The sequence below is a fragment of the Coregonus lavaretus genome, assembly GCF_964263955.1.
Source record: "Coregonus lavaretus genome assembly, chromosome: 26".
Lineage (NCBI taxonomy): Eukaryota > Metazoa > Chordata > Actinopteri > Salmoniformes > Salmonidae > Coregonus > Coregonus lavaretus.
In genome coordinates this window covers 20,237,050-20,249,186 of record NC_140013.1, presented here as the reverse complement: position 1 = coordinate 20,249,186, position 12,137 = coordinate 20,237,050, and the positions used below count along the sequence as shown (strand labels likewise).

The following is a 12,137-nucleotide window of genomic DNA, read 5'->3' as shown; positions in this document are numbered from 1 at the left end:
CCCACAGCCTGTCCCAGATAGAGGTGTACATATAGTATCTCTCCCCTCTTCCCGTCCCTCAGCTCTCTCCTCCTCCTCCTCCTCCTCCTCCTCCTCCTCTTCCCGTCCCTCCGCTCTCTCCTCCTCCTCCTCTTCCCGTCCCTCCGCTCTCTCCTCCTCCTCCTCTTCCCGTCCCTCAGCTCTCTCCTCCTCCTCCTCCTCCTCTTCCCGTCCCTCCGCTCTCTCCTCCTCCTCCTCTTCTCGTCCCTCCGCTCTCTCCTCCTCCTCCTCTTCTAGTCCCTCCGCTCTCTCCTCCTCCTCCTCTTCCCGTCCCTCCGCTCTCTCCTCCTCCTCCTCTTCTCGTCCCTCCGCTCTCTCCTCCTCCTCCTCCTCTTCCCGTCCCTCCGCTTCCTTCCCTCCTTCCTTCCTCGCCAGTGTCTCCAGATCAGGATGTGGGTATGTTGGTAACATTGGCCCAGTCAGGGAAGGTGTTGAGATTGAAGATGGCTGCTCCCCAGGTGTTCAGGGCGATGTTGATGGTGATGACACCAATAATGTTCAGCATGAATCCAGCCTTCACCTGTTGTCAGTGCAGTGAAAAACAGGGAAAAACATGGGTCACAGCCTGAATGTTTCACAACCATGTGTTCTACTAGCCTGGATCCAAACTGAATTACTCAGTTTCACTACTGGTTTCAATGACTCAATCAATAAATCATATTTATTTACAGAATAAAACCCTTTTTATATCAGTAATTGTCACAAAGTGTTTTTTACAATGAAGAGATGACCTGACTGAAATCATGAAGTGAAAAATAACAATTCAGTTTGGATCCAGGATAGTATTTCACTCTACACAAAGTACTGTATGGAGAGGGGTGCGAGGTGAGGGCTGATGGGTGAAGGGTCGTAGGTCGTACCATGTCCATGACTTTGAGGTTGCCATTGGAGAAGACGATGGCATTAGGGGGTGTGGCCACCGGCAACATGAAGGCCAGCGAGGCACAGATAGTGCAAGGCAGCATGACGTACAGCGGGTGGAGCTTAATGGATACGGCCTGGGAACAGACAGACAGGGTCACACATGGGTCAAAGAGGTGAAATTAACATAAAGTGTATGCCTAAGTGCCAGACCTGGGCCAAATACACATGTCATATACTTAGCTGTGCTTGATTTAGTTTTCCCGGTAAAATGGAAGCAATGGAATAGTCCCAAAAGGCCAAACTTCAAACTAAATCTAGCACCACTTAAAATCATTGATCCAGGTTTGCTAAGTGAACATGTGAATTTGTATGCGAGTATGTGAATTTGTAAGGGATTCTGTCTGCTCTTACCATAGATGCCAGTATAGGCAGAAACAGTGTGGTTGTAGCTATGTTGCTGAAGCACTCAGTGAAAGTGGCGGTGAGTAGACACAGGAGGAAGGAGATGGCAACGGGAGGGATGGACTGCAGGGGGGCTAGACATTCTCCTAGCCACTGAGACAGACCAGACGTCTGCACACAGAGAAAAACATAACCACAATTGTCATCATTTTTGTTTAAAAAAAGATAACACAGACAGACACACAGACCGATTCAGACAGACAGACCGACCGACCTAACAACGGACACACGGACAGACGGTACCTCACTGCCACGGGCCAGAGCAAAGCCTCCTCCCACTAGCAGGAGGAGGTTCCAGGGCATCTTCTTATGGATCACGTCCCAGTTCAGCAGGGTGGGAGGGGCCTTCAAGGGCTTTCCTATAGGGACAAGGCACACACAGGAGAATGACACAAGGTTACCATTACAGTCCTTATAGCCTCGATTCGAGGCACTCCTGCAGGAACTTGGTAGTATGGTAACGCAAGACTACGGTCCCTAAGACCTGTGTATTTACATGGTAGTTAGGAAGGTACAGTGTCATTAAAGTGTATCTCTGTCCAAATCTATATGGTCAGAGATCATACTGTTACGGTTTACAGGACTCTGTCCTAGATAGCACTGTACTAACTTATGCCTACTTACATCGCTACTCAGGGAGCAAAGGCCATCGATAACTCCTAGATACTAACATGACCACAAAAACACTCTGCCAGGAACGGAAAAACAGAAGTCAAAGAGCCATGACAAGGCACTTTAAAGTCTGCCTCGCAAAACTCTGCTGCCTTGCACTCCAAACTCTAACTCTTCACTAAGTGCCTTTAATCATTGTGACACCCATGTATTTACCAAACACATTGAACTGCCGCCGTTTTGAGAAAGGAGCTACATTACTGGAGCACTCTGTTTTGCCGTTTTGACATTGTCACTTATCAGGAGTAAGAAAACTAAACTCAGCTTAGGTTACAGAGGGAGAAAAAGGAATATGTATTTAGAAGTGTCCACCAGCCATTTATTGATTTGAAAGCTATTTATTTCGGGGAAAGGACAGAACAGAGAGTACAGCCATGTAGGGCTGACCTTGAGGCTAGCACTATCACGCTGCAGCTCCCTCTGATGTGTCTTGGAGTGTGTGTGTGCGTGTGTGCGTGTGTGCGTGTGTGAGTGTGTGCGAGCCCTGGGAAGTGAGGGTGCTATCAAAGCGATTACAAAGCACTGAGTCAGCAAGATTGTATCTCTATACCAGGGGTTCTTAAACTTTTTTCAGCCTGGGACCCAAATGAGAAATTCCTGGGACCCAAGCTCATGAAAACATTATCCCTTTTGGGGGCCCTAAGTGAGATTTGTTTGGGGGGCCCCCCTCCTGAAGGCGGAGAGAAACATTTTAGTTTGAAAGTGAATTTCCTGTAATTCTACACATTTTGCCATGACTTATGCCATGTTAATATGATATCTGATTGAGAGTGACTAACAAAATCAATGGGAACAGAGGTCAGGGCCCCTGGGCATGTGCCCTGCGTGCCTGGTCGGTATTCGGCCATGACTACTACAAGTTTAGATAGCTGGCTAAACTAATTTACCAATCTAAAACTTGTTAGCTGACATGGCTAATTGACTAACTGTCAGTGACTGACATAACAAGAGAAAAACTGATGATGCCCAACCAAACATCGAAATTGCACCTTGTGTATTCTACTATTCAAACTCTCAACAGTAAGTTGAGACCCCAACTGAGTTTCCCCAAAGAATCATGTCACGACCCACCATTAACATGTCCGACCAATTCTTTAAGAAAGGCTGTTCTATACAGTAGTATCACAGACATACAGACAGACACACAGACACACTGACAGGCAGACACACACACCGTCTCTCTCAATCGCACACTTGAAAACACACCCATGTACTCTCACCACTCAAAGATATATTGACAAAAAACACACAAATGCACAAACGTGCACACACACACACATACCATCCTCAGAGTACCCGACACATCTGTGTAGTTGGGATGGGATCACAAAGAACAGTGTTGACATCAGGATGGCCACTGTGCCATCAGTGACGTACCTGGGACATATAAATCTACATATAAACAATGTCTCTTGGTCCCACTCAATGTGTCCCTATGTATTAATATGGTAGTTACATAGGCGTGTACAGTGTAATTACAGTTTATGTACACATTATGTGTATAGCTGAATTGTTAGCTTACATGACTTGCCTAGTTAAATAAAGGTTAAATAAAAATAAAAAATAAAAAATGATAGCAAGAAAGCGGAAAAGAGTAAAGACTGGGAAACACAGCAGAAAGCTATCAGATAAAAAAAGTTAGAGAGAACCAGGCAGAAGCAGAGGGAGTTACAACACAGAACATACTGATATTTATCACTCACGGTTTGTCCTTGTTGAAGAGCACAGTGGCCCAGCCGGGCATGAAACCTGGTTCTCTGGTGAACCAGAGCAGGATCAGCAGGACAAACAGCACCAGGATACAGCCCTCAGCGAAGCACACACTGCCCAGCTTCTTATACTCATTCTTCATCACCCCGTATGCCTCCTTGTCACCATCCTTATTCGTCCCACAGCCAAACGACTTCTTCATGCTGTGGGTGAATGGGCCAAATAGATCCGAGACATATCAGAGATCTCTATACAGTACCACATAGGGCTCTGGGTCTTATATAGGCTTTTATCTACTTTGTCTATATGTCAATGTCTAACAGAAATGGACAATGAAGTATATATACAGTGGGGAGAACAAGTATTTGATACACTGCCGATTTTGCAGGTTTTCCTACTTACAAAGCATGTAGAGGTCTGTAATTTTTATCATAGGTACACTTCAACTGTGAGAGACGGAATCTAAAACAAAAATCCAGAAAATCACATTGTATGATTTTTAAGTAATTAATTTGCATTTTATTGCATGACATAAGTATTTGATCACCTACCAACCAGTAAGAATTCCGGCTCTCACAGACCTGTCTTTAAGAAGCCCTCCTGTTCTCCACTCATTACCTGTATTAACTGCACCTGTTTGAACTCGTTACCTGTATAAAAGACACCTGTCCACACACTCAATCAAACAGACTCCAACCTCTCCACAATGGCCAAGACCAGAGAGCTGTGTAAGGACATCAGGGATACAATTGTAGACCTGCACAAGGCTGGGATGGGCTACAGGACAATAGGCAAGCAGCTTGGTGAGAAGGCAACAACTGTTGGCGCAATTATTAGAAAATGGAAGAAGTTCAAGATGACGGTCAATCACCCTCGGTCTGGGGCTCCATGCAAGATCTCACCTCGTGAGGCATCAATGATCATGAGGAAGGTGAGGGATCAGCCCAGAACTACACTGAGGACCTGGTCAATGACCTGAAGAGAGCTGGGACCACAGTCTCAAAGAAAACCATTAGTAACACACTACGCCGTCATGGATTAAAATCCTGCAGCGCACGCAAGGTCCCCCTGCTCAAGCCAGCGCATGTCCAGGCCCGTCTGAAGTTTGCCAATGACCATCTGGATGATCCAGAGGAGGAATGGGAGAAGGTCATGTGGTCTGATGAGACAAAAATAGAGCTTTTTGGTCTAAACTCCACTCGCCGTGTTTGGAGGAAGAAGAAGGATGAGTACAGCCCCAAGAACACCATCCCAACTGTGAAGCATGGAGGTGGAAACATCATTCTTTGGGGATGCTTTTCTGCTAAGGGGACAGGACGACTGCACCGTATTGAGGGGAGGATGGATGGGGCCATGTATCGCGAGATCTTGGGCCAACAACCTCCTTCCCTCAGTAAGAGCATTGAAGATGGGTCGTGGCTGGGTCTTTCAGCATGACAACGATCTGAAACACACAGCCAGGGCAACTAAGGAGTGGCTCCGTAAGAAGCATCTCAAGGTCCTGGAGTGGCCTAGCCAGTCTCTAGACCTGAACCCAATAGAAAATCTTTGGAGGGAGCTGAAAGTCTGTATTGCCCAGCGACAGCCCCGAAACCTGAAGGATCTGGAGAAGGTCTGTATGGAGGAGTGGGCCAAAATCCCTGCTGCAGTGTGTGCAATCCTGGTCAAGACCTACAGGAAACGTATGATCTCTGTAATTGCAAACAAAGGTTTCTGTACCAAATATTAAGTTCTGCTTTTCTGATGTATCAAATACTTATGTCATGCAATAAAATGCAAATTAATTACTTAAAAATCATACAATGTGATTTTCTGGATTTTTGTTTTAGATCCCGTCTCTCACAGTTGAAGTGTACCTATGATAAAAATTACAGACCTCTACATGCTTTGTAAGTAGGAAAACCTGCAAAATCGGCAGTGTATCAAATACTTGTTCTCCCCACTGTATATGTGAAATATGACCATAACCCATTACCTTCTATTGTTTTACTATGCTTAATCATTATATTGCATTTTGATGATTGGATATGTTCGTAGATGTGTCCCCTTTCAACATGGATTGCAGGCACACAATCACATTGCTTCGGCTTCCTGCCAAGAGACGGTGTTATGGATGTTATTGACTGAAGGTAAAACGTAACAGGAAAGAAGGACTCACTTGAAGCCCAGGTACATAAACTGCAGCCACAGCCAGGAGATGATCAGCATCAGAACCATGTTGGGGAAGGAGAAACCAAACCAGCTGGAAAAGTTGATGATGTCTCCATTTCCTGGGAACAGTCTGTGGGGAAATAATTATTGAATTATTGAATTAGAACTAGCATCAGTTACACCCAATATGGCCACCGGGCCTGTGCACCCAGCATGTGCAGGGAATTCTAATTCTATGGAGGAAGTGACAGAGATGTTAGCTAACTCCCAAGCCTTGTGTATCCAGCCTTGTGCTTTAGCTGCTATAAACAAAGTACACTGGGCACTACAGTTCTTCCAGAGAAGAACAGTTGCTAAACCAGTGTGCAATACTGTATCCACACACAATAACCCTTTAATGAGAGCTACTCAAATCAAATCAAATCAAATTGTATTGGTCACATGCGCCGAATACAACAGGTGCAGACATTACAGTGAAATGCTTACTTACAGCCCTTAACCAACAGTGCATTTATTTTAAACAAAAAAGTAAGAATAAAACAACAACAAAAAAGTGTTGAGAAAAAAAGAGCAGAAGTAAAAATAAAGTGACAGTAGGGAGGCTATATATACAATAGAATAAAGTGACAGTAGGGAGGCTATATATACAGGGGGGTACCGTTGCATAGTCAATGTGCGGGGGCACCGGCTAGTTGAGGTAGTTGAGGTAATATGTACATGTGGGTAGAGTTAAAGTGACTATGCATAAATACTTAACAGAGTAGCAGCAGCGTAAAAAGTATGGGGTGGGGGGGCAGTGCAAATAGTCCGGGTAGCCATGATTAGCTGTTCAGGAGTCTTATGGCTTGGGGGTAGAAGCTGTTGAGAAGTCTTTTGGACCTAGACTTGGCACTCCGGTACCGCTTGCCGTGCGGTAGCAGAGAGAACAGTCTATGACTAGGGTGACCGGAGTCTTTGACAATTTTGAGGGCCTTCCTCTGACACCGCCTGGTATAGAGGTCCTGGATGGCAGGGAGCTTTGCCCCTGTGATGTACTGGGCCGTACGCACTACCATCTGTAGTGCCTTGCGGTCAGAGGCCAAGCAGTTGCCATACCAGGCGGTGATGCAACCAGTCAGGATGCTCTCGATGGTGCAGCTGTAGAATTTTTTGAGGATCTGAGGACCCATGCCAAATCTTTTTAGTCTCCTGAGGGGGAATAGGCTTTGTCGTGCCCTCTTCACGACTGTCTTGGTGTGTTTGGACCATGATAGTTCGTTGGTGATGTGGACACCAAGGAACTTGAAGCTCTCAACCTGTTCCACTACAGCCCCGTCGATGAGAATGGGGGCGTGCTCAGTCCTCTTTTTTTTCCTGTAGTCCACAATCATCTCCTTTGTCTTGGTCACGTTGAGGGAGAGGTTGTTGTCCTGGCACCACACGGCCAGATCTCTGACCTCCTCCCTATAGGCTGTCTCATCGTTGTCGGTGATCAGGCCTACCACTGTTGTGTCGTCGGCAAACTTAATGATGGTGTTGGAGTCGTGCCTGGCCATGCAGTCATGGGTGAACAGAGAGTACAGGAGGGGACTGAGCACGCACCCCTGAGGGGCCCCCGTGTTGAGGATCAGTGTGGCAGATGTGTTGTTGGGTCTCTTACTGTATTTACGTGTAATACTACCCATACATAGTAAGCCTTTTATAAACAGACATATAAACGTACTCGTCGACCTGTCCCTTGAGGATAAGGTTCGGGGCATTGCCGGTGAGGGTGGCTGTTCCTCCGATGCTGGCAGCGTAACACACACTGAGACTCATGCCTTTATCCAGGTTCAGGTACTTAGCCTCCCTCTTCAGCCTCCTCTCCCTTGCCGCCGGGCTCTCCTCCACCTCTGGCTCGGGTTCTGGAGGGAGAGAACCAATCAGAATGTTCAGGGGTTAGAGGTCAGTTTGTCAGAAGTTTTACTAAGGGTAACTAAAGAATTAGGGCAAAGATTACAAAGTCTGAAACAGGGATTGAGAATATCTGGTGGTGATATTGAACATGATGTACAATAAGTCTGAGTAATTTGTATTCTATCTTAGCCAGACGAGATCAGTCCAAACAATCTTGTCTTGAACAGACAAAATCAATAAGGTCACATCCTGAATTAGCTTATCAATAACCTATCAATATCGCTTACTTATCTGTGTTCCTCTACTAAGATGAATGTTTGAATAATTGACAGAAGGGTGTTTCAGGGAATCCATAACAGGTATGAATGAGGTGTGTTAGTCCTTGGCTGGAACAAAAGCCTGTACACCCTGTGGGTTTCAAGGACCATGATTGAGAGAACACACACTGTATTCTACTTACCTAACTGGACCCCATTCTCCCTGGGCTTGACATCCTTTGTAGATATAGTAGCACCTCCATCATCTGCCAAATAAGGGAGATATAATTTATTACAAAAACAGAAAGATGTGGAACAGCTTGTGATTGTGAAAGCTCATGGCAAACTAATGGACACATAGTCTTGTGGGACCAGGCTGTATGTTAGTTTGAGAATGGCTTGAGAAACCTAGAACGGATGGTGCCGAGGCTAATGGACACAAAACAAATGACTCACACCACACACAAGCACACACACACACACACACACACACACACACACACACATATACACACACCCCCCGCCCCACACACACACCACTTCCTCCTAACAACACACACCTATGGTAATACTGTTCTCCTTTTCACCCATATCAAAGGTCTGGTTGTCCTGGCCCTTAGGTACCCCAGTCCTGCGCCCGGACCCCCTGATCGCCATCAGGTCCATCTCCCTCTCCTCTGCCTGGGCCTCGGTGTCACACAGCTGCTTCAGAACAGCGTTAGCGATGGGCAGCATCATGGCAGTGGAGGCTGTGTTACTGATCCACATGGACAGAAAGGCTGCAGTGCCCATGAAGCCCAGCATCAGACTGGAGAGACAGGGAAGGAGGAGAGAGATGAGGGAGGAAAGAGATGAGGGAGGAAAGAGAGAGAGAGAGAGAGAGAGAGAGAGAGAGAGAGAGAGAGAGAGAGAGAGAGAGAGAGAGAGAGAGAGAGAGAGAGAGAGAGAGAGAGAGAGAGAGAGAGAGAGAGAGAGAGAGAGAGAGAGAGAGAGAGAGAGAGAGAGAGAGAGAGAGCGAGGACAAGTGAATGGTGATAGTGGGAAAGCAAGAGTGAGGATAGAGAGGGAGCGAGAAACCATTTAAAAGGGAAACAGATAAGACATTTAATATGAATACAACATATCAGAACACTAGACCAAACAGCTCTGTAATATGAGAATTAAAACAGGTAAAGGGTTCTCTTACAGGGCAGGCCTCACCCCTACTATGAGCAGTACTCTGAGGGCGATGCGTTTGTGAAGGTTCCAGTGTTCCACAGCTATAGCCATCGACATCCCTCCGACGAACAGCATGTTAGAGTCCTTCATGTACTGGGTACACACCTGGATGAGAGACAGACAGGGGGTTTCTGAATGAGTGTACTGGCCTGAGACAGGTTCTGCTTATAAATTCAATAATATACTTATAATGGGATCAACAGTACGGACTCTATCAACAGCACTTAGGTGCTCTATTCATACGTCCTCAACACTGTATCTACTAAACAAAGATTTACATTGAACATTTTAGTCATTACAACTGTTGACCTGTTTATTCTGATCATAAAACAGAATCTTGTTGTCTCAATTACTGAGTCTAATGGATGGGTAAGATCCAATCATTAGGTATGGAAGTGGTTGAGTAGAGAGGGGAGAGGATAGTGGTGTTGGTACCTCGCTTGACTCCATGATGCCCATCATAGGGAAAAGGAAGACAGGCAGCAGACCGGTCACAGCCAGGGGCATACACTCTGTGCACCAGTACAGTGCCATCAGAATGATCACATAGCCACAACTAGCCTCCTGTACACACACACACACACACACACACACACACACACACACACACACACACACACACACACACACACACACACACACACACACACACACACACACAGAGACAGACAGGGACTGTGAGAGGGCTGTTGAGGTAGGACAACACGTACAAATGCATACAACACAGTCATTCCTCTCTCAGGACCATTTTGTTCTCAGTGAACAATCATCTGAGACAACAGCCAGCAGCATCAAAGCACAGACAAGTAGTATAACTATTTTAGAACATAAAGATATCTTATTGTGTGCAATTCAATACATCTATTCAATAAGTCAGTTTCAGTTTCAGTTGTTCTTGCAATGCATAGTAAATAAAAATTATTCTTGAAGAATATAACTTATAATTAATTGCCTCATGAGCTTAGTTCAACCATAGTACCCCATCAGAACCCAAAACATAAACTTGTTTTACTCCAATGTTTGTAAACAATGTCAATGTAAATAAACACTGTAAAGTCTCAGAAAATGGTTAAAACTATAATTTGTATATCATAGATAGTCAGTTCTTGCATCCCTAGCTCTGTCTATGAATTTGAGATTGGATACATTTCTCCAGCCCCATCCCTCAGCTGTTTACCAAAAGTTTTAATCAGTGACGGGGTGTAGTTGTTTGAAACGCAGATTGCACCTTTAATATCTATTTTGATAAATTAAGTTAATCAAATCAATTCTTAGAGGGGAAAAACGGGCTTGGATTTTATAGAAACAAATATATTTTATGACGCGGTTGTGACACTCTGGCTCTAGGACTTTTGTATGTGAGCTAGAGTGTATGTTGTTTTGTTGGGGATTTGGGTGTTTTTCTATGTTGGTAGTTCTGTCGGGTGTATTTCTATGTTTGCAGGTCTGTGGGTTGTTTTTCTAGGTGGTTGTATGTTGTAGTCAATGACTCCCAATCGGAGGTAACGAGTGTCAGCTGTCGGCTCGTTATCTCTGATTGGGAGCCATATTTAAACTGTCAGTTTTCACCTTTGTTTTGTGGGTTATTGTTCCTGTTCCAGTGTTTCTATGTTTCTGTCGGTGTCAGAGGACTTCACGTATCGTCATTTGTTTTGTTTTCTCGTGTTGTGCTTTATTTAATAAAGTCATCATGTTCACTCCACGCGCTGCGTATTGGTCCGCTCCTTTAGACGATCGTGACAGCGGTAAGCCATTGATGAAAAAGGATGAAGAACTATAAACTGCCTGTATTTCATTCCTGATGGTTTATTGCCCTGGAGGGCAACCGTAACTCACAGGGAACTCTGAACCTGCAATGTGCATGGCTGCTGAAGTTCCTATCTACACACACAAAATGACCAGTCTACAGTAGCTTTCTGGATATATTGAAATAATTCTAAATGTCACAAATACAATAGAAATGTCACATTAGGAAATACATACAGCATGCAGTGAAGCTTTAATAAACATATAACGTTTTCTAGGAATTTCGGCATTCAATTTGTGTACAACAAGGACTTGAAATGCTTCAGAACTTTAACCTCAACTAAGAATAAATTCTGAACTTTCAAGAGGGTTAAAACAAACACATCAAAGCCTCAGTTAGACACAAAGAAACAAAGAAACAAACACACACACACAAACACACGCATACACACACACTCTTACCGGTCCCCCAACTATTAGGGGTAGAGGTAGAATCAACAGAGGGGCGAGGAATATGATCAGGTAATTCCGATACCTCCATAGCCCACTCAGACACACCACCATGGCAGGTACAGATATCCAGAGGATAGCTCAGGTACAGAGAGAAGAGAGATATATATATTAGACAGAAAATCTAATTGGAGCGTGGGGGAGAAGGTTTTACGAGATAATTGGGGACGCTACCACACTGTTTGAAGAGAGAACAGGAGAGACAGTTGCAGTATAAATATCTATATATATCACGCAGAAACTGAATTAAATATTAACTTTGGAGTGAGGTGACTGGGCTGAGGAGGAAGTGTGTTGCACAACACAAGAAAGTAGTGTAAGTGTTGGAGTGAGTAAGAGTGAGTCAGTGAGATCACTTTCAGTGGAAGATGTAAGTTTGAAATGACAGATTCCTACTGCGGTATACAGTGAGGGAAAAAAGTATTTGATCCCCTGCTGATTTTGTACGTTTGCCCACTGACAAAAAAAATTATCCGTCTATAATTTTAATGGTAGGTTTATTTGAACAGTGAGAGACAGAATAATAACAAAAAAATCCAGAAAAACGCATGTCAAAAATGTTATAAATTGATTTGCATTTTAATGTGGGAAATATGTATTTGACCCCCTCTCAATCAGAAAGATTTCTGGCTC

The 12,137-nt window shown here is 44.6% G+C and overlaps 1 protein-coding gene across 1 annotated transcript; it reads right to left on the bottom strand.

Annotated features, from left to right (window-relative positions):
- Positions 1 to 424: 424 nt before the first annotated feature.
- LOC311101575 (solute carrier family 13 member 2-like) lies at positions 425 to 11,661 on the bottom strand (the record flags this gene model as incomplete). The annotated part of the gene is made up of 13 exons (XM_084142702.1): positions 11,457 to 11,661; positions 9,684 to 9,812; positions 9,217 to 9,353; positions 8,591 to 8,838; positions 8,234 to 8,296; positions 7,601 to 7,781; positions 5,906 to 6,028; positions 3,741 to 3,950; positions 3,320 to 3,414; positions 1,609 to 1,724; positions 1,315 to 1,476; positions 900 to 1,037; positions 425 to 559 (listed from the first exon to the last, which is right to left on the bottom strand). Exons 1-13 carry the CDS (start codon positions 11,556 to 11,558, stop codon positions 425 to 427), a joined length of 1,839 nt encoding a protein of 612 aa, XP_083998828.1. The 5' UTR covers positions 11,559 to 11,661.
- Positions 11,662 to 12,137: the final 476 nt, after the last annotated feature.